This window comes from Haplochromis burtoni, unplaced genomic scaffold (genome assembly GCF_018398535.1).
Source record: "Haplochromis burtoni strain Fernald_Lab_line unplaced genomic scaffold, NCSU_Asbu1 Contig_163, whole genome shotgun sequence".
In the NCBI taxonomy this organism is placed as follows: domain Eukaryota; kingdom Metazoa; phylum Chordata; class Actinopteri; order Cichliformes; family Cichlidae; genus Haplochromis; species Haplochromis burtoni.
In genome coordinates this window covers 1,238,425-1,261,181 of record NW_024582524.1, presented here as the reverse complement: position 1 = coordinate 1,261,181, position 22,757 = coordinate 1,238,425, and the positions used below count along the sequence as shown (strand labels likewise).

At 42.6% G+C, this 22,757-nt stretch overlaps 2 protein-coding genes across 5 annotated transcripts in view; both read left to right on the top strand.

The window, feature by feature from the left end:
• Window positions 1-2,990, top strand: part of ubp1 (upstream binding protein 1) — a 17,356-nt gene extending 14,366 nt beyond the window's left edge. For all 3 annotated transcript variants that reach the window (XM_005932986.3, XM_005932987.3, XM_005932985.3), the window contains 2 exons: window positions 594-645; window positions 740-2,990. In XM_005932986.3, coding sequence (XP_005933048.1) covers window positions 594-645; window positions 740-777 — 90 coding nt within the window. In that variant the 3' untranslated portion in view covers window positions 778-2,990. The remainder of the gene's footprint in view (window positions 1-593; window positions 646-739) is intronic.
• A 2,441-nt stretch (window positions 2,991-5,431) lies between these two features.
• LOC102304493 (programmed cell death 6 interacting protein) lies at window positions 5,432-20,822 on the top strand. 2 transcript variants are annotated; one of them, XM_005932980.2, is made up of 18 exons: window positions 5,432-5,777; window positions 8,078-8,132; window positions 8,220-8,289; window positions 9,467-9,594; window positions 10,504-10,657; window positions 11,578-11,678; window positions 13,609-13,725; window positions 13,819-14,041; window positions 14,230-14,353; window positions 15,997-16,174; window positions 17,282-17,393; window positions 17,601-17,770; window positions 18,117-18,365; window positions 18,556-18,690; window positions 18,821-18,915; window positions 19,018-19,153; window positions 19,243-19,433; window positions 19,806-20,822. In XM_005932980.2, exons 1-18 carry the CDS (start codon window positions 5,572-5,574, stop codon window positions 19,990-19,992), a joined length of 2,631 nt encoding a protein of 876 aa, XP_005933042.1. In that variant the 5' UTR covers window positions 5,432-5,571; the 3' UTR covers window positions 19,993-20,822. The 2 variants fall into 2 exon arrangements, with proteins under 2 accessions (XP_005933042.1, XP_005933041.1); XM_005932979.2 differs by having other exon boundaries at window positions 13,594-13,725.
• The last annotated feature ends 1,935 nt before the right edge of the window (window positions 20,823-22,757 follow it).

Here is a 22,757-nt window from a genome sequence, read left to right as displayed (position 1 = left end):
CACACACACACACACACACACACACACACACACACACACACACACACACTGACTGATGCTTCAGGGGAAATTTGGGGTTCAAGGATACTCACAGAAGACCCACTCTACCTCCCAAGCCACAGTCCACCCATAAACAGGAAAATGCCTCACTGTGTGCTTTAGTGGACATGGTGACGTCCTTTTCACTCAGCTTTCAGGATGTACAATACCTCCACAAACACCGTGCTCAGAAATAAGGCACCATAGAAGTTGTGGGTTTGAGATCTGGTTTAGTGTAGTGGTTTACACATTTGCCTAACAAGTGAAAAATACCCGTGTTGAGCTGAGGAGTGAACCACCAACCCTTCAGTTATCGATGATCTGCTCTGCCTCCTGAGCTACAAACACTCACTGCTTACAGAGGAATAACCGGGCGCCATCATCGTGTCTCTTATTTGCATGTTGTTTATGGGCTCTTTGTGTGTCACACAAACTGTGTCGCTCTTCAGAGTCGGACCTGTGTGCAACCGAAACAAACCTTTAACCTGCTGAGAATGCTTCATGAGCTCCAGCGCTTCACCCTGTTTTGTTTTTTTTTTACTTCTCTCCCACAGATGGTTTACAACTTCCCTGACGAGAGCTGTTTTTTAATCAGCACTGTCAAAGGTCAGCAGTCTCTGCTAACAGATAGAAAGCCACAACCTAGATCACTGTTTGACGAGGATGTAATGTCTCCCTTCACTTTTCCCCCTCTCTGCAGATGAGTCGGGCGAAGGACTCCATCTAATCTTGAAGTAGTGAGGAGGACAGATGGCATCACTAATTCTCCACCCTCTGTTTTGGAGCTGAAGCCTCCCTCTGTCCATCCCTCTGCCTGCCTCTACTCTTTCCCTCTTCTTCCTCCCTGTCTCTCTAAGCGATAGCTCGACGGGAAGCAGACAGACTGCGCTAAAGCCATGTAAATGTTAGAATCTGACATGGGTGTGTCCACTGTTTCATATTGAAAACATTATTAACGAAGGAGATTTAGTTCAAAGAAGAGAGACCGGTGGGATGTGGGATAAAGGGGGGGAAAGTTAGCAATGTTCTATGTATTTTTATTTTATTTTTTTATTTTATTTTTCTGTCTTTTGTATGGTTTTTGTGTGGAGATCGGAGGGTGGCGGCTCCGGGAGAGGAGTGGGGGTCGGCAGGAGAAGGAAAGCGTTTCCTTATTGCTCGTTGCCCTTCCTTCACAACGCACACAACCAGCACTAGGCCAGTATTTGGTAACCTGTACTGCTGAACAGCATGCGATCTCATACTAACTCGCTTAAAGGAGAATCCCACCGTGCCCTGCTTGTTTAACATTCTCGATGGGTTTGTCTTAATAAACCATTAATTAACCAACCACGTATTGATCAGCCAAGCTTGGTAACCCCCGGAAAGAAACGGGTGTTTTGTAGATGTTTTTTGTTTTTCTTTGACTTTGTCAGACTGACTGCTTTCATTAACTCTCGTCTCGCGGAGTCGTCCTCAGTGATTTACAGCCATATCTCTGTGCTGACGCGACGTCACGCCCAGCTTTCCCGATGCACGTCCTGTTTATTCTGAGCTTTTACTCATTTTACTTCGTGCTTTATTTATGGATCAGCCGTTTCTTTCATTGAATTTACGTGTTTCTGGTGCCATACTGGCTTTTTTTTTTTTTTTTTTTTAAATAGAGCGATCTTAAACTCACATTTACACACACACACACACAGCGCATACACTTCATATTTGACTCCTCTGCTTTGTGTACTGACTTTGAAACACTCGTTCAGAGACATGTGATTCTTGGCTGTTTATGTGCAAGAAGGAAAAACAAAACGACGAAACCTCTTAAGAAAACAGTCAGCCTATCCTAAAACCTCCTATCATGGGGACCAAACAGGCTTTTAGATTCATAGGCCTTTTTTTTTTTTTTTTCTTTCTGCCTGACTCTGGACACCTTAGAAGCATTAAGAGACGATTAAGTCAAATTTAGCAGCATTGCTTGTGCGCAAAAGTAATAAACCCTCTGTTCCAGGATCTGCTTTGCAAAGAAAAAACACCAAACACCCGCTATCTCCTGGTTTCAATAGTCTTATTTCTGGAGAGGAGAAAACCTTCACAGCACCACATCCACCTTGTATTTTTACGTAGCTGAACGCAGGAAGTCGTGTCTTTCGAGCGCCCTTATCTTTGAAAAAGTGACGGGAAGCCTCTCACTGCTCCTGGGGGTTCAGTTAAGTCGACATAATGATTTTTGGTACACGGTGTTTCAGCATTTTTGAAGTGAGTACACTTGAGCGTGTCAGTGTCTGAATGTGTGTGTGTCTAAGTGTGCACTCGTATCATTTTTCTTTTCTTGCAAAGACTTCATTATGTCAGTTTAAAAAAAAACAAAAAAAAAAAAAACTTTTTTCCTGTTGGTATAATGAAACCGTGTTTTAGCTTGCTAATGTAGTAAAGAGCATGTGGAAGATGGGGAAAGGTAGGAAATGGTAATTTTTGTCAGTGACTGTAACCCCTCTGTCTTTTTCCAGACGTTAGAGACCAAGCCTGCACTGAAGAAATTCACAAAATTCAAGCTTGATGTGTAGTCAGTAGTCCTACTGCCCCTCCCCTCTTCTTAACCGAGAAGGAGAACAAAATAAATAAAACAGAATGTCGAGACTAAAAAAAAAAAGTTTTTGTCTCCCCACACGCCAGAGCCAGGACTGTAGCTCTTGTGGTGTTTTAGGAGGACGTGAGCGCCGCAGCGCAGTAAAGCTGTGGTCATCAGCTCAGACTAATAGAGCGAGTCCGGCGAACTCTTGAATAGCAGTTTTGGTCCGCTGAAGGCCTGACCGCGTGACTGTCTGTGTGACTGTGTGTAAGAGAGTGCGAGCTCGAGAGGTGACCACTGTTGATGTACAGTACAATGTCTGATGATGATGCTTATGTACACAGTATCATATGCTGGAGATGTACACAACCACGTGCTGGGAATAAATGATTTCATAACTTTGTCTGGTGTCCTGCTTTATTATTACAACTGTAATGGTGTTTTTGAGACCTACATCATCCCTTTATCTTTTTTTTTTTTGTCTTTTTCAACCAAAAACTAAACCTTCAAAATGAAAATAATGGATGAATTAAAAGTAGTGGGTTAATTTGTTTTATTTATTTTTATTTAGGTTTGATAAACACCTTTATTTTAAATTGAGTATTCTGGCAATTATGTTGTTGTTCAGGCATTAGAAAGATTAAAATGATGGTCAATGATTTATAACTTAGACTTCATAGATTTGCAAATTTGAGCTGCTTCCTTTAGGGGTGACCACTGTGAATATCTGCCTCCGTCTCAACTTATCCAAAGCAGCACAACAACCCTCTGCAATGTCCTCCTTCACTACATCCATGAACCACCTCTGTGGTCTTCCTCTTTAACTGCTGCCTGGCAGCTCCATATTTAACATCCTTTGTCCAGTATATCCACTATCCCTCCTCTGCACATGTCCAAACCATCTTCACCCTTGTCTCTCTGACTTTGTCCGCAGATGGAACAACTTGATGGTCCCTCTGATGTCCTCATCTCTAATCTTGTCTGTTCTGCTCACTCCCACATTAAAGTCTCAACATCTTCAGCTCAGCTTCTTCTCTCTTTATCAGTGTCACCATCTCCAACCATACGTCACGTCAGGTCTCACTACCATCTTGTAAACCTTCCCTTTGACCCCTGCTGATATCCTTCTGTCAAAAATCACCTCTAACATCATCATCAGTAAGGCCAAGGCATGCACACTTGCAGACACAGACATTATATAGACTCCTTTCGAGGTTAGGGGTAAGACATATTTTGCTCCTACCTGCATAAGCAACAGTTTTTGCAGAATGTGTTCCTGATGTTCCACAGATAAGCGCGAAGAAGATGATCAACAGGAAGCACCTGGCGTGGAGACTGAAAATATCTCTTTGAGTGTGTTAAAGGTCATTAACAAAGAATTGTGGTGTGCCTTTTGTTGCAGGACAATTAAATGAGGCGCTGCATTGACTCATAATTTATCAAGCAGATTGTGAGCACAAAACACCTGCCTGTGAGCCCCCAAAACAGATGTTTAGGACCCAAAATCATGCAAACTCTGGTTTTCTCTTATCAGAGGATGTATCACACCTGGGCTGAGGAGTGAATATAGCAGGTGCAAATTAATGACCAAACCAGACAAAAACCCACATCAGTGGGTCTACATTCTGGGGGATATGCCTATCCTCAATAATCACCTTTACTGACAAGTGTTTGCACATAACTGTTTCGCCATTTTGGTGACAACGTAGAAAATGAAGAAACAAAAGAAAGGATACATGAAATTATAGAAAATAGAATTTATAATGTGTAAAATATTCAGTGCTTTTATAAAGTCGCGCTGTACAGTTTGTGAAAACATCCAAATGTGCCTTGGATGACACCTTTTAGCTGCTGCGGTTTGTGGATTTCTCTGCTTTCGGTTTTATCTTTAGTAACCCAAAGGTTTTGGAGTTGAGATCGGGTGAATCGGATCCTTTCCTTCTCTATATTATCTCTCCTCATCGTTGTGGTTCAAGTTCATGCTCGTTTTATTTAATTTATTTCTAGGACTGTGCAGGTTGTCTCTTAGGTGTATTCCAGTTAAGTGTGGTCTGGCCTTCCTGTTCTTGATTGTACCCTGTGGTTTACACCTTCTTGTAAACACCTCTGTTTTCACATTCAGAAACTTTTTTCTGATAATGGTACGTCGCTCTTGACGCAGATGCTGTGAAGTTGTTTATCTTAACCAAAGAAAGTATTCTGCCATCATCCACTTTTGAATTCTTCAGTGGTCTTCTAGGTCCTTTGGTGTTGTTCAGCTTCCTTGTGCAAGGTAAACTGAACAACCAGCTGTTTGTATACTATTTGTTAAATTTCCAATATCCTTGCTTATTTTGCTAAATAAGCTGTATTTGGATTTGCAGTGGAGGAATATATAAAATAAAGAAATGACCTGTTTTGTAAATATTCTTATGACTCTGCTTCATTGTACATACTCTGTGTTCCACATTGTAATGAATCTAATGCTCTTTGGCCGCTTATGATATATTTTTTAGAACTGTTATGTTATAATTGTTTCAGTTTCTGTTGTTTTCTTGGCCAGATCTCGTTTGAATTTTTTTCTTTTTGCCAAATAACATTTTATAATATCTGTATATATAAAGATACATATAAGGGAAACTGGCAAAAACATAAACAAAACAAAAAACTGATTGCAGTTTCTACCTCGTGACAGTGACGTGATAGCTTTCAAGTTTCAGATATATTTGGCAGTATATAGGTCAGCAATTTACAGCAGATTAAACTCCAGGTTTTGGCGGAGTTCAATCACGGAAAATAGGAAGATCAAAGCTCCTTCTCTTTCCATTTGCTCATTTCTCAGTAAAGCGGCACTGAGTCTGCGCGCTGCGCCTCGGCGCTTCCCATTACGTAATTGACGTCGCTTGTCACAATCCAGGAAGTGGTTAGATCGTTCTTGTTTGTGTCCCTGGCTCGCTGTTCCCATCTGTTTTTTCTGATTTAATAAAGCGCTTTCACGGGCCGAAATGGCGACGTTTATTTCAGTCCCGTTGAAAAAATCGTCCGAAGTGGATCTGGTGAAACCGCTGTCGAAATTCGTAACGTCTACTTACCCGGCGAGCGAGGATCAGGGAGAGTATCTCCGCGCCGTGGAGGAGCTCAACAAGCTCCGCAAGAGCGCGCTGGGAAGGCCGCTAGACAAACACGAGAGCTCCCTGGAGATTTTACTCAGGTAAAAAACAAAACACTGTTTCATAACACGTGAACCGCCTGCTATGTAACTAACGCCAACTGTTCGAACGGCTGTCTCACCTGTGGCGCTGATTTAGCTCGGCCATCGCCGCACCCAGCGGGGTTAGCTTTGAGTTGCTAGCACCGAGCTAAGATGCTAGGAGGACGCTCTCGGGGAAATAACTGAGTCATTTGTTACTCCTGCCAAGTTTCCCTGCGGGGGGAATACAGGCGGGATGTGCTGGCTGGTTTAACCGAACTGTCAGTTGCTTGTGAGGGTAAATTGGGCATGGAAAGCCGACCTGGTTCACACTTATAGCTATGGCCTTTACGCTAAAGTGGCTTAAAGAAAACTATACCTTGTCTAGATTTAGCTTAAACACTGAATTTGAACTTTCTGAATGTGAGAAAAGAACCTGAGTTGTAAGAAACAAACTTATACTTAAAACACAGACACCTGTCGCAAATGCCTAGAGAAGGAAGCCTTCAGTGTGAGTGTTAGCAATAGCAAAATGCAGCTTAATCACGTCTAACTGGCAGTTTTGACGCGTTTGTCAGCACAGAGGCTGTGTTGGTGAGAAAAGCCTCAGTATGTGTCTGCTCATCTACAGATGCAAAAACAAAAGGGAGAGAGTCCAGACCGTGCCTTTTCCTGTCAGCCAGAAGTTGCTGATGTCACTGAGAGCTCCATAAAGCTGAGCATAAATGGTGTCACTGTGTTAAGTGCTTTGCATAGAGGAAGTTGGTAGGATAGATGTGATATATTTTTGTGAAACAAAGTCCCTCTGTGTCCTTGTCACCTCTATGTTGTTAACTGGTGCCTTTCCTCCCGTGTAACAACACTTACTTATAAATGAGGCATGGCACTAATGAGGGATGAGAGAGATGTGGCACTCAAATAATCCTGAACCCCAGGCTGTGGTGAGGGAGGGGGGAGAGGGAGATTATATTTTCCAGGGAGAGGGATAAATGTGTTTATAAACTTCAATTTGGGGGACAAAATCAGCTTAATATTTGTGACTTTTCTTAAACTTGATGGGTTATTATATACCTGCAGCCTATGTGTTCTTATGACCGCTGAGATTAAAGTTAACTTCCAAAATAAGGGCACAAAAGTATATTAGTGGGTTAGTTTCAGTGTAGCCTTTCTTCTGCAATGAATATATCTTGAACAGGCCTGTTTCTTATTCCTGGGTGACATACAGGTACGGACTTTGTCCTTTTTAATATGACTCGTGATTTATTTAATGCATAGAGTCCTCTCATATTACCTTAGTAAGTGTCCAGGTATGCAAATTTGTGATCCCAACCTTTTGTTGTTGTGTAGGTATATTGAAGTTTGTGTTTGTTTATTTTAAGATTTTGATTTTAAATAACTGACTGGAAATAATTGATCAAAAGTCAGCCCAGTTATTTTTTTCTGTCCCGTCTCTCTAAAAACGTGAACAAATTTCCTTACTGTGTGAGCGCTAGTTTATGCTCTTTTGTTTTCTTGGGTTTTCTGAGGGAAATATTGATAGAAACCAATTTAAAAATAATTCTGTCTGAAAAAGATTAATATAATAATCTGTTGGTTAAACTAACTTACAGACTTTTGTGTGTGATGTGGGACCTGTGGTTTAGTAGCAGTCTGCTCAGGACCGATCAGAAGCATGCTGAAACTGATTAAGCCGCCATCACTGAATGTTAGCATTGTGTCACTATGGTGACCATTGTTTGCGTAGGAACCTTTCTTTCTCTCTCAAGCTAACCAGGTGGCACGCCTCGGCTCACCTTTCCGCTGCTCAGGTGTGTGCGTGTGTGTGTGCGCGTGTGTGAGTGAGAGACGGAGGGAGAGAGAGAATAGGATACAAACTTTGTATGCAGTTTGTTCTGTTTTAAACGCCAGTGTGTGTTTACTGATGTGTTTTGAGTTCAGGAGAGAAATGTTGAAGGATCGGTAAAAGGGATTCCCTGATGTCATACCTCAGAATAGACTGCTCACACATCACAGGCGCCGATACTGATAAGGACAAAGAGCCGAGGTGTGTGTGTATGTGCGTGTGTGTGTGTTGTTGTTTCCTGAGTCATTGTCAGATGACTCTGAAATGGCTGAGCTTCCTCACACCACAGATGTCATAACATTCTCTACCTCTATACAGCTGGTTCATTTCAATTATGTTTCAAAGTCTCTTCATTACTTTTTTCCTAACTTACCATGAATTGAAGTCCCTTTGAGTACTTTTTAGAGAAACGTTATTTCTGGATTTAGATATAAACAAAGTCAAAGTTTCAATCTGTGGTGTTCGTCTCTCTCTGCAGATATTATGATCAGCTGTGTGCCGTCGAGCCCAAGTTCCCCTTTTCTGAAAACCAGGTAAATGATTGAGCTGCAGCACGCATGACCGTGTGTTAGTTACAGAGCCAAAGCACTTAAACACAAAGCCTCTTCCTGTTTCTGCAGCTCTGCTTAACCTTCACATGGAAGGATGCCTTTGATAAAGGATCGCTGTTTGGCGGCTCCGTCAAGCTCGGTAAGTTTGGCTTTTTCAACACGTATTTTTACCTCCGTAAGAACATGTGCATGTCATTGTGTGTATAACAGTTGGCTGTAAAAGGAGGAAATTATATCACATTAATTCCTGTAAATTTAAAACTCTGCCCCTGAGGTACGTAGTTGTTGTTCTGTCTTTTATTCCTCCTGTCTCTTTGTGTTTTCATCTCTTTCTTTCACATACACAGACATGAAACACACCCAGTGAGAAACAATTCTTTTTAATTCAATGCACATACGAAACAGGCCCAACAAGATGTCATATGGAGTTAGAAAGATTTCATAAAGAAGTATGTGGTGCTGACATGTGTTTCTTGTGTAACAGAGCAAGGGGAAATCACATGCACACACAGTTACTCATACGTCATATTGATCAGCTGGAGTTCTCAACCATTGGATTGTTTCTGTTTCTATTAATTTGGAGGAATGATGTTTGTGTAAATCCATGCAAACAGCTGTTTCAACAACCTGAAACAATATTCAGTGGGGAAAAAACTGATGTCACGTTGTCCTCTCTGTGAGTTTTCTCACCCATGCAGCGCAAGAAGAGACAGAGAATCCTGACAAAAACAAAAGCAGTGACGTAGTCACAAAAATCTGGACTTTCCAATATTGTCAGTGCTTGTTATCTCAACTTCGCTGTCTCTAAATATCTCTCAGAACTATTTAATGAGCAAACCTCTCAGCTGGGATGGGAAATCCCCAGCTCAGTGCAGCTACACACACCTAGGGGTGCGACCTGACCAATGAGATTTTCCCTCTTTGTGATACTGGCCACTTAAAGCTTGTGGCGATAACGTCATGTGACTGTGATCAATCAACAGTTTGTTATAAGTGTAGCAGTGTTTTTTATCAGAAGTTTAATAATTTACAAACTTACTGTAAATGACTATTTATCTATTTGCACTTTGACTAAACCACAATAATTCAAAGAACAAACACGGTTTGACATGTTGGAGATAAAAATTTATAGAAATCAATCAAATAAAAGCATGTTGATCTAGAACTTTTGAAATTTTAGGAAAAGTAACATTTTACATAGTAATAAAGGAAAATTGTGGCCGTGTTTTTGTATGCTGCGTCACATTTGGTTAGTGGAAAATCTCAACTATGTTGTGGAACTGAGAGTGAGCCCTTCTTGTGCCTTTGTGTTGCAGCTCTGGCCAGTTTGGGCTATGAGAAGACGTGTGTGTTGTTCAACGTGGCAGCTCTGGCCAGTCAGATCGCCTCAGAGCAGAATCTGGATAATGACGAGGGACTGAAGACCTCTGCCAAATACTATCAGGTGGGTGTACTACCACACAGTAACATACAGTATACTATCACTGTTAAAACTTAGATGATATTTAGTTATCCTTAAACAAAACCTAAACCCGGAGCCCACCAAAAAAAAGATGATTTATACCTTTGTCTCTCATAAAACAGTTCACTCAAGCTGTCTTTTACAAAAATATGGAGAAATATTCAATTTTTGTGTTTGTTTTTTGTTCGTTTGTTTGTTTTAACTGAGTCGATTCTTCTTGTTTCTGAAATTTAGATAAGGGGTAAAATTTCCAGGATTCAAATGTTTGTGCAAATGTTCTCCAGAGAGTAGATGCACCGAGTGTTTCTCTCCTCTGTTTCGGTTGCCTGTGTGTTTGAAGCCAGGAAATGTTCAAAGCTCTTTGTAGCACCTTTATGATCCATCCTGTTACAGCTGTTTTGGGTTTACTCTGCTGTATGTCTATTTTTGTCCTCTTTGTCAGAAATTTATCAGGATGAACTTCATAAAGTTTAGCCCCATCTTTCTAAGGTTTCGAGGAATTGAAGTGAAATGCATCAGTCTGACTTTTCCACTGATGATAATAAATATTTGCATTGATCTGCTTCCCCAGAAGGATGAAAAGCTTCAGAAAGAGTAGGCCTGCAGAGTGTTTAACCAGACAAACAAACAAAATGCAAATCTGACATGTTTCACTCCAGGCTCGAGACCCGAGTGTGACAGAAACAGGCGGGACTTACAAATTTGTATTTTTATTTCTTTTCTAACATGTGACGCTCTTATCAAACATGTGACCTGATGGTGCTGCACATTGATGATGCATTTGAGGCCCGTGGAGCTGGTTGAAAGCCACAGTTAGCTCTGTTTTTGGGGAAAAATCTTCTTTTAGTTTTGGATTGGATTCATTTTTTTCCTCTTGGTGTCTTCCTTTAGCTGGCCAGCGGGGCGTTTGGCCACATCAAGGACACGGTGCTGTCTGCTCTGAACAGGGAGCCCACCATGGACATCTCCCCTGAGACTGTAGGCACCCTGAGCCTCATCATGCTGGCCCAGGCCCAGGAGGTCTTCTTTCTTAAAGCCACTTCAGGTACCAAAGCCCTCACCCTGAAGACGTGACTAAGCCTTTCAGTGCATTTTGATGATCATTTATTTAAAACACAGACTCTATTTTAAGCCCCTTTGAATACTTTTAAAAAGTGCATGACACTTCTACTACTGCTTAAGAGTTTTACTCTGTGGGCCATCTTGCAAGTTAACATTTTCACAGAAGCTTATGTTACAAATAAAATGAAGTATTGTACTTTAATTAATTATATATCATCTTTAATTACCCACTTAAGCAGTTTTTTGATTTTTTTTTGGTCTCAAGATTAATTTCCAGTGCTGATGGGAGCAGTTTAGGTCCCAGTTACACTCAGCTTCTGTCCCCATTCTGTCTGCACAGTTTGTGTGTTGGAGTTTTAAAGATTACATTATAAAATAGGTTCTTATATAAAAAAACAAAAACTCATCTGCTGAGAAGTTGTGTAATTTTGTTGTAGATTACTTTTCTAACATGTATCGCTGTGATGTTTTAATGCAGTGGAAGCAGTCAGCTCTGAAAACCACTCAGAGAACCACTTTAGAGTTTGACCAAAGCAACCAACCAGCATCATTATCAATAACGTTGGGTCTGTTTTACTGGATATACCGAGAAAAAATACTTCCCATCAAATTATGTTAAAGTAAATCTCATAAAATGGAAAAAAGCATCACAAGCACACTCCAAGTTTCTAAAATTGGTGAAGAATTTGGTGATAATTAAAAAAAAAAAATCTTAAAATAAATAAATAATGGAAGTGGGAATTTGTTCTTTGGTCCATCCTTTCCTGGGACTGTCAGACTACCGGCGTTCGTGTTCCAGGGTTAATGTGTGATTTTGAGTAAAGCAGCTTGTTATCTGGAGTCTTTTCACGTGTTTGTCTTTGCCTGGTGCACCCTTTTAAAAGGCTCTTGTTCACCATGTAGATAAGATGAAAGACGCTGTCATCGCTAAGCTGGCCAATCAGGCGGCAGACTTCTACGGAGATGCCTTCAAGCAGTGTCAGTATAAGGACAACCTCCCCAAGGTATATGAAGAACACACACACACACACACACACAAAGTTACACATTAACCACGAGATGGAAAGCCACACATCCACGGTCAGCCATGTGCTCGGCGGGGTGCAGACATGCAGAGCGTGGACTCTTAATGCTTTAGAGTGTGTCTGGTTGTGTGTATTGTTTTGTGTTTATGTGGGAAATATACTCGGGTTGTGGGACTGTCCCATTCACACCCTTTCTGTTCTCATTTTTCTGTTTCCATCCTGTTTTCACTGTGACTGGTTGATTAATACTCAACTACATATTGACCTGTGTTCTTTCTGATTGGTTTCTCTCCGTTTAATCAAAGACATCTTAAAGTAGTTACTAACAATTTAAATGATGCAACCACACATAGACACACACGCATTAACAGAGGTCCACGCTGCACGTTTAATATTTTGGAGTTAAGCAGATCGAAACAGAAAAGAGCAGCTGTTATAACTGAAGTATTTAAATGTGGGAATTTCCACATGTCTAAATGTAACAGCTGTGACGTGTTAGAAATGATGATGTTTGATATAAACTGTACAAATGTAAATTATAGCTCATTGAAAAATATTTTTTCTTACAATAAAAACGCAAAATTCTCCATCTGCATACCTTAAAGCTGAAAGGATTTATCAATCAATTTGTCAGCCAACAAAAAACATAATCGGTTAATATTTTGTTAGTTAATTGTATAAAACGAGACTTGCTTTCAGCTTCTGAGATTTTATTTCTCCATATTTTATTGTTGATAAATAAAAATCTTTAGATGTCTCTGATAGGACAAATCTGGGACTATTTAAAAGTCACTAATTATGCCTTGCCCTTGTGACGAGGAAATAAAGTGTGACGAGAAAGTAGCTTCATATATGCTGTTACAGCAGTTTGTCCTCATAGCTACGTTCACCTAAAAGTCCAGAGGATATGGGGACGTAAAGTTTCTGGGTTGGGGGGAAAAAAGGAGCAGAATAAAGATTTTTAAAAATAATTATTATTAATTAAACTAAGAGACAGACGAGTCATGATCACCATCAAAAGAAGGAACATACAAAACAGAGTAATTTAAACCTCCTCTCCCTCTGAGCTAAAACACAAAGTCACTGCACTGCAAGGACAACTGCGCTCCCCTCCCTGACCTACCTGTCCTAATTGCTGACTGTGGCCAGCTGCCAAGGTCAGTACCTAAAGTACGCGAGAGGAGAAAACACCTACTGGACGAAAATCACTCCAGACCCCGCTGAGCCGTAACACTCATATTAAACATGGCCAGAGATTTGAAAAATGAGGACATGATTCAGGATTCAGACAGCTCAGTCATGCTTAATATGTGAGCACAGCTGTCCCACTGTTTGCAAGGGGCAGCCAATCAGGAGGAAGTTGACTTAACTCTTTCCCTCAGTTGCCTCTGTATATGTTAGTAGTAGGAGCTGTATTGCTAAAAGTATGAAAACTTGCCAGGTAATAATAAAAAAACATTTTAAAAAGCTTGACAGTGGACCCATTCTACACTACACACACACCTGGTTTTGGGATGTTTGATGAAGCAGCTTTTTCTGGAAGGTTAAAACACTCATGGCCTGTTCTGTTTTTCTCTCTCGTTGTCTTCCTTTCTTTCTGCATCCCTCGCCGTGGTGCTGGCGTTTGCCCTGGTTGTGTCTGTGCGTGCGCGCTTGTGTTGTGTTTGCACGCCTCTCTGTCACCCCTGTCTGTCACTGGCTTCTGTGATTTTTTTTTTTTTATTTATTTTTTTTTTTTTTTTATTTTGGGTTTTTTTTTTATTTTATTTTTTTACCTCGCTGATGTGCGCCTGCCATCTTATGGTTTGCGTTGCCACTGTGCGTGTATGTACGTGTGTTTTTATATATGTCTGCATGCCTGCGTGTTGCTCTGTGGTTGCCGCTCCCTCGTCAGTATTTTTATTTTCAGGAAGTGCTTCCGGTGCTTGCAGCTAAGCACTGCATCATGCAAGCCAATGCCGAGCTGCATCAGAGTGTCCTGGCCAAGCAGAAGAAGAGGTTCGGGGAGGAGATTGCTCGTCTGCAGGTACACAGGTTTCCCCTCGCTTTACAGCCCTTTCTTGTTGTTTTTTTTTAAATGCTTCTCCACAACTTTTCCTCCCTTATTTGATCTATCCAGCATGCAGCAGAGCTGGTTAAGACTGTGGCGTCTCGTTACGACGAGTACGTGAGCGTTAAGGATCTGACAGACAAGATCAACCGATCCCTCACAGCAGCTAAGAAAGACAACGACTTTATCTACCACGACCGGGTGCCTGAAGTCAAAGACCTCGAGCAAATCGGCAAAGCAGCGCTGGTCAAACCAACCGCCATCACACCCCCACTCAGTCAGAAATTTTCAGGTACGAACCGCGGACACACCTCCATACTGACATGATGAAATAATCTGATGAAAGTTAATAAACAGATAAAAGTGAAAATGATAAAAAATCTAAAAGAAACTGTGCTGAGAATGATGCTCAGCTGATCTGAAAACGGATTTATTTTTTTTGTTTAAAACCATTTGCCTGTCTCGATCTTTTCACTTCAGACTTGTTTGAGAAGATGGTTCCCATGGCCGTGCAGCAGTCCATGAGCATTTACAGCCAGAGGAAGGCCGAGACTGTTAACAGACTGGTGGGAACCATGAGGGAGGCGACTAATCTCTGCAACGGGTACGCTGTGCTGTGTCTGTAAAGCTATATGCTCACATGAGCTCCAGCTCTGAGCGATTCTCCGCCATCATATGTGGGGCTTTATGCGAGAACCTGAATTATCAGCCGGTTTGCTACTGCAAACAAGGTTTATGATATTAAAGAAAGCCTCATCACTTTGGGGCAATGATTGTGGCAGTAATTTTAAAGCCTCCATCTAAATGAAATATGAGAGTTGCTGCTCCTCCTGGAGTATTGGTGAGATTTGAGTGAATGAGATTGAGTTTGTCCTAGATATGACTGACTGTGAGCCTCGGTGACTGCTCAGCGGATTTGAATTCTTATTAGTTTGTGCACTTTCTTTCTGACTGTAATACAAGAACCTGTGAACTGTGATGGATCACAGGATGAGCCGGATGAGCTATTATGTTGATGTTCTGGTTTTCATTGAAAACTGCATATATAGACTCACGGGTGAAGCTGGTCTTTTTCCCCATGAGTAACTTTTACTGCGCACACAAAACAAACAAAAAAGAAAAAACACATCCAATATGGCTTCTGCAACGTGATCAACGTGGCTTCTCCAATCAGAGCCAACCATTCAGTTTCTTCCGCTTATCCAAGTCAGGGTTGCTGGAGCTTATATCAGCTACCGTAGGGCGAGAGGACCCTGGATCTTCTTGCTGTGAGGCAACACCACCATACTTGCCTTTCCCCTATCCACCAGAGCACCATAAGAAATCCTAATTCATGTTATGGGTGTGTAAAAAGTACACTTACCTACATCTTTACTACACACAGCGAAAGGAAACATCTAGGATAGTACACAATGTACGGCTTAGATACGGTGGTGCTAACAAAAAGACAGGAGGCGGAGCTGGAGATGCTGAGAGTGAGCAAGATCTGGAGACAAAGTCAGGCAGAAGGAGAAGAGGAAGACCACAGAGAAGGTTCATGGATGTAGTGAAGGAGAACAGAGGAGGATGCTGGGAATGGGTGAGATGGGGACGGCAACTAAAGGGAGCAGCTGAAAGAAGGCAGCCTACAAACTACTATGAATGAGAGTGTGACGACACGATTGGCTCGTGTGTTAAAGATGGTGAAGATTCAAAGATTTCTATTCGGGATTCTGCCTGTCATGTCTCTCAAAGTTTGCATGACATCACATCAGGCCCGTGTGAGAGCAGTGGTGATCATGTGTCCTGATGCAGGAGTATTTCTTGGAAGATGTCCTGCTCTGTGTAACGTAAAAAGAACGGCTTCACCATCCGAGTTTATGTGGAAACTCTCATATGAGTTGCTGTTTGTGTAAACCACTCTGTGTCTTCCTGTTAACATGTCAGTAAGTGCTTCTGTAAATAAATTTAATAATTCATAACATGAGGGAGCATCAGGTACCATTAACGTGTCGATAAAAGCACTCGTGTCGTCAGTGCGGCGCTCTCAGCACATCGTTTGAAGATCTTTATTAGAAATTTGAGCCAACGACGTCAACATGAGTGCGTTGTCATTAAATTAAAGCAGTAAAATGAAAATATTTACTTTAACTCATTTTCGCCAAGTAAACTTTGTAAAAGCTGTTTTTAATGAGCTCCGTGCTGACGAACTACAAATTAATGTTCAAGCAGCCGTAATAACTGACAGATGATGCGTTTCTCCATCAGGGTGTTGGCGTCTCTAAACCTGCCAGCTGCTCTGGAGGATCTGTCAGGAGACTCCATCCCACAATCCATTGCTGAGAAGGCCAGGAACGTCGTGCAGCACGGAGGTCTGCAGAGCATCGAGCAGCTCATCAAAGACCTGCCCGAGCTGTTGACCCGCAACAGAGAGATCCTGGATGAGGTCGGTGACGCGAGCAGACACGTGCCCTCTGACCTTCCTGCTCGCAGCGACCCCAAAATCTGTTTAACAAAGCGAAGAAGCCGCTTTTAGAACAACAGGCTGCAAACAGCTTGTTCGTCATATGGCTTTGCTTTCTTCAAAACGTAGCATATGAATCCTGGCTTGGACGCCACGAATGTTGGAGTTTTCTACCACCATTATTACCAGAAGAGCGTATTAATGCTAAAAAAACTCTTAATCGTTCCTAATGGCGGAAATCCCAGATCCGCATCATCACAGGAATCTAATCCACTGATCGTTGGGCCAAGGACTGTCTGTCCACCAGCTTCAGCCAACCCATTTTTTAAACATCATGCTGACAAACAAATAAACAGATGGGAGGGAAAACATAAAGCACAATCTGCCTCCAAGTTTGTTGGCAGAGTTGAAAAGTCCAAACTGAAATGCCCTAATTTTCCTAAAAAGTAGTCATTAATGAGACTAAAAGGAGGTTAAAAAAAAACAAACAAAAAAAACGACGAAAATACAATTGAGCTCGCCAAAAAATGACTATTATTTGAGATTTTAATTTTTTTATATATTGAGTTTTTATTTTTAATTAAACTGCAGTTTCAGTTTTTTTATTTAACATGCATGTTGAGTGATCATTAAAAAGTACACGAGGCAGACAAATATGGACGAGCAAAGTTTATAATCACTGATGTAATAATCGCTGCTTCATGTGTCTCAAGTGTGGCAGTTTCTGAAAACACATGCCACAATGACAGGAGCTCACCAGCTGTATAAGCAATTTTTCCGTATCCTGACATTATAATAACAATAATAAGAATATCCAAATAGTCTAACAGATTCCTCATGTGTCATCAGGACCTCCCCAACATGATACATATTCAAACCCGTTTGAAAACCCACCTTTAGAATCAGTTCTGATTACTTTTTTGTATCATTTCTTACTCGGGTTTCTTCATTTTATGTGTCTTTAAACTCTGTTATCTTATGCTGGTGTTATGTCCTCTCATTATTTTAGATGTACAGCACTTTTGTGCTAATCGATGTGTATCAGTGGTGTTTTTGTCCTCTCAGCGTCTTTGTGTTCTCGTCCTTTAGTCTCTGAAGATGCTGGACAATGAAGAGACGACCGACAACGAGCTGAGGACCAAGTTCAGCCAGCGCTGGAGCAGAACTCCCTCTGGAGACCTCTACAAGCCCCTTCGAAGCGGTATGCCAAGGAAGATTGTTGCTCTCATTTGTTGTTGGTGTTGGGCGCTTTTTAAAAATTATTTATTTATTGGGGCCATTGCACACTGAGCGCGCTGCAAAAGAACAACAGGAAAAAATTCCTAATTTATTGGACACAAACTTGTCGTGCAAGTTTATGCGCTGTAAAAAGCCCTCTCTTAGTCCCTCTAATCCTCTCCCTACACAGAGGGCGCTAACTTCCGCAACATCTTGGACAAGGCAGTGCAGGCCGACCAGGTGGTGAGGGACCGCTACAACACCCACTGTGACATGATCGCCCTGCTGTGTAAACCAGAGAACGAGCTCAACGCCGCCATCCCCTCTGCCAACCCGACCAAGACACTACAGGGCAGCGAGGTCTGTCTGACATCTTTACATCTTTGTTTGTGAGCTTAAATATTGGGAATGTGCTTTTTTTATTTTTATGTGTGTGTCCCATAAACGTCGACTCCTGCTGCACAGAAACCCCCGGTGGACATTGTGTTCCTTATGGCCCTTTACCTCCTCCCCTCACTGCCTCCCTTTTTCTTTTCTTTTCTTTTTTTTTTGCTGATACTGTGTTGTGTTTCACTGGGGAGCTCAAATAACTAAGCAAGCAGAACTGAAAGAACTGCACCTCTCTCCAGCTGCTGGACTCACTGTAACGAGGGTGAGAGGTTAATGTCGGACTGTGGAAAAGTCATGTGTCTACCTTCCCCTGTAGGTAGTGAACGTGCTGCGCTCTCTGCTCGCTCAGCTGGAGGAGGTAAAGAAAGAGAGGGAGACTATCGAGGGAGAGATCAAGTCCGTGACCTTTGACATGTCCACCACCTTCCTGACGGCGCTGGCTCAGGATGGAGCAATCAATGAGGAGCAGCTGTCGCTGGGCCAGCTCGACCAGCTGTACGGCAGCTACAACCAGCGAGTGCAGGCCAGCCTCCGCACACAGGAAGAGCTGCTGGGGAAAGTTCAGGTACAGGTGGCTTTGGTGGGAAGTGTGTGGCTTTTATGTGTGTTTATTGCTTAAATTGGGTCAGAATTCCCTCACGGGAATGATGCTTTAACTGTATCGGATTAAAAGAATGTATAGATGGACATAAAGTGCATACATAATAAAAGGAGTCGGAGGTTAACCGTCCTCTCGACCTGCGATCTGCTTCCAGACGTCCCACCAGGAGTTCAGCAGCCTGAAGCAGTCCAACGCAGACTCCAACCAGAGGGAGGAGGTCCTCAAGAAGCTGGCCTCGGCCCACGACAGCTACATGGAGATCAGCAACAACCTGCGCGAGGGCACCAAGGTACGTGCTCAGCAGAACAGCGGGACCAGCCGTGCCGCAGCGATGCATATCTTTTGTCAGATGTGCTCTACTTTTGTGCGTCCCAAACAGGGTTAGTTATTTTTGTCCCCGTTTGTTTATCCCCGCTCAGTTCTACAACGACCTGACAGAAATCCTGCTCAAGTTCCAGAACAAATGCAGCGACATCGTTTTTGCCCGTAAGACGGAGCGCGATGAACTCCTCAAGTACGTACCCGCACGGTCATTCCAAGCTGGCCAAGAAGGAAGACTGTTTTTGCAGTTGGGTTCTGTTTTATTTTATTTGTGATGTTCGATTTTTGCTCTCAGGGACCTGCAGCAGAGCATCGCTCGAGAGCCCAGTGCTCCAGCCTTCAACGTTCCCGCCTATCAGAGCACTCCCGCTGCCCCCTCCGGCCCCGCCGCCCCGGCTCCTGGACCGACCCCTGCACCCAGAACCGTTTTTGTAAGCGGATACTCAGCCCAGCATTGAATATTATCAACATCTGTCAGTCGTGTGCTCATCTTTCTGTTCTCTCCCTCTACGTTTTCCAGCCTGTGCAGCCTCAACAACCCGAGTCAAAGCCCCAGCCCCCAGCCAGGCCACCTCCACCAAGCGTGATCCCTCAGGCAGCCTCCACCACACCCGCCAGCTCACAACCTGCTGCCGCTCCCACTAACAACCCACCACCCATGGCACCCCAGGCCCAGGGACCACCTTACCCCACCTACCAAGGCTACCCTGGGTCAGTTTTCAAATCTGTCCTCTCTGTTTTTTGTTTTTTTTTTCAGTGGATTTCTCAGATCTGAGCACCTCATTTGGTCCTTAAAGTGACAAAAAAAAAACTGCTGCAGGTTGACCGGTTTGCATTCTCATTGGTGCATGAAATATCTTCTCAGTAAACATGGAGCAATTAAAAATCTATAGATGGTCTTTAATTTTACCAGCTGCAAATGCCATTAAACCCAAACTCAGTTCTAGCTCTGTATACTGATGCTAGAAGAGGGCGTTACTTGCTTCATTATAACTTTTAAATGAAGTCTGCAACCTTTGACTCTGAAGTGTTTTGATTATACAATGTTTGAAGTTTGTCTCGTCTGTTGTCTTTTCCCTGCAGGTACTACCAGATGCCTATGGGCTACAATCCTTATGCTTACGGCCAGTACAACATGCCCAACATGCCCTACATGCCCTACCAGACCCCGGGTCAGGGAGGATACCCAGGAACTGCTCCAGCAGGACAGCCCTACCCAGGCTACCCCCAACAACCCCCTCAGCAACAGCCCTACTACCCTCAGCAATAACTCCCCTCTTCATCCCCGTATTCCTCACATGTTAACACCAAATTAAAAAAAACAAAACAAACATCCCCAGCAATAACACTTCAATCCCATGGGCTCCTCCACTCGTCTTACACTTTTTCTCCTCCTGACAGCAGCTGTGTGAAGGTGGAGCTGCTGAAAAGCCTTTAACACTTTTCTGTAACTCATCTTTCTTTTTGTTAAGCGCATGTTTTTCTGGATCCTGGCAGCACTTTTCCCTAAAACTGTTTCAGCTTTCATCAGTGCACTAACACCTCCTCCTCCTCTTTATTTTTTTATGTACTCATTTTCTAAAAGTTTTGTTGATTAAATTAAACCCTTAACCTCTTTCCGATGATAACTGACTCTTTGACTGAGGTGGACTGCTGTAACAACACTCATCGAGGCGCACAGAGCGGCTCTTCATTTCCTCGCTGGAGACTGTGCATCTGTATCGACTCAATCAAATCTCCCAGCGCATCTATATTAACTATATTACTATTTTTGTAATGAATACTGATGCTTCTCTGATGTATAAATCTATAAAAAAACAACAAGAGAAAAACGAATGGCCGGTAGGTTTTCTAATGTAGATGACTGTTTTTGTTTCTCTTTCACTCTTTCCTCTCGCTCTCTCACCCCGGGAATGTGGGTTTATTTCCGTGTTACAATCAAGAGGCTGTACAAGTGGGAGAAATGGCTCTGCTATATAAATATATGTATAAATAAGACTCTGTATGTGATTAACCGAGACACTCTGTGTGCGCCACTCCTGCTCTTTGTGTTTTTGTTTTTATCCATCACCTTTGAGATTAAAAACAACAGCAGCTAGACGCCATTTGTTTGTCTTTATGTGTTTTAGATGTCTTTTATTTATTGATTTCTTTTTTTTTTTCCCTCTCCTTAAACTGTGGTTTGTAAAGCAGCCAGAAGAGGGCAGTCCTGCAGTTCACAGGGGAGGGGGAGGAGGGGGTGTGAAGCAGCACTACCTGCCGTTGTTGTTTCTGTCAGCCAATCAGAGATTGACTTGTCCCATCCAACTAATCGGATGCTTTTTGACCCCCGAGCACTGGGGGCAGATCCCATTTAGATGACATGCAAATTACGTTCCAGTGAGGTCGTGATCTCATCCAATCATATTTCCCCGCAGGTGATTTCTCCATAGACAGATTTCATCCCGAGATATTTATTCAGTGTCAGGAGACGCTAATGATTTCGCATATCTCCTCCCCGTGTGTGCGCGCGCGCGTTTGTGTGTGTGTCAGGGAGGCAGATGGCAGCGCAGTGTGATGTCTGGAAGGATGCATGGAGATGTTGGCAGAGAGCTGCTGGTCCCCTGCCTACATCCATCACTCCACCTCTCTCTCCATTTTCTCCTCTCTTCTGTCTAATCTGTCTTCTCGGGTTCCTACCACCACAACTCTTTAAAAAAAAAAAACTCACCATATTTCACTTAAGTTTCCCTCTGTGCTCTTCCCATCCTTTGTTTTCCTTCTTATCAGATTTTTTTGCTTTGCTCTTAAGCGTTTTCTCTTTTTCTAAATAATTATTATTTTTGTACACCACCTGGCATTTCCTCGCTCCCCTGGCTCATCTGTTTTTGCTTACCATTCGTCTGTCCTTGCTGTCCGAGCTGCGAATCGCTGGCAGTGAGTTATCTACACCGGTCAGTATCTCCTGGCTCATAAACGTCTCACAAGATTACGTCAGTGTGCGCGCTCGCGCTTTGGAGTGAGACTCACAAGGAAACACAGTTTTAATCAGATCTAACAGCTCGCATCTCCTACTGGAAGTGACACAACACATACACACTGCCATGTTTTTCTCTCTGTGTATATCTATACAGCATGGCTCTGCCGCCGCTGCTGCCAAAGCCAATTGTAGCTCTGGATGTGTTTATCAAAGGTGTCTGTGCGTCTCTGCCGTTTAATTTTAACAAGGCGTTCTCCACCGGAGGAGTGTCATATTTTAATTGGTCTGAAACAGAATAAAGGCAGCGAACAGAGCACTGCAGTGACAGGTATTAATTACCTTCTGCCTAATGGCTCCCAAACTCCGCACTCAGCCATATTGGTGTTCACACTATTCTTACTCCCCCACTCTTCTCTCTCTCTTTCTCTCATCGCTTTGCTCTCCTCCTCACCATGTGTTTGTCGGTAATAAGGCTGAACCGAGGCTTTTCTTTGGCTATGATGTTGATAATTGCAAAGAAATACTCGATTAGAGGAATTGCTGCGCAGAGATACCCAAACGGGGGATTTGGGGCAATTTTTCATTTGTCCTAGGGTTTATGTAAAGAGTGTTTCAGTCGCTCGTTTAATAAAATAATGGAATATAGAGCTGAAGCTCGTACACTAACCAGCCACTTACCAGGCATACTTATTTAACTCGGCAGCAGCTCGGAGCGTTTAGGCACGGACACGCCGACCTGCTGGAGTTCAAACCGAGCTTCAGAATGAGGAAGGAAAAGGGATTAAGTGACTGAACGTGGCTGCTGATATACTGGGATTTTGCCACACAAGCATCTCTAGGGTTTATGGAAAGGGTGTCAAACATAAGGCCCAGGCGCCAAAATAGGCTCAGCAAGGACTCCAACCTGCCTCAATGGACTGCTTTGAAAAATGTTAAGGAGGGGATAATTATTATATAAAAGACATGATAAAGACCAGCCTTATGTCCTTTTATACTACACCAAAGTAATTACCAGATAAACATTTAAATGACAGTGAAAAATCAGGAACTTTTCTATCAACCATATTTAGAGATAG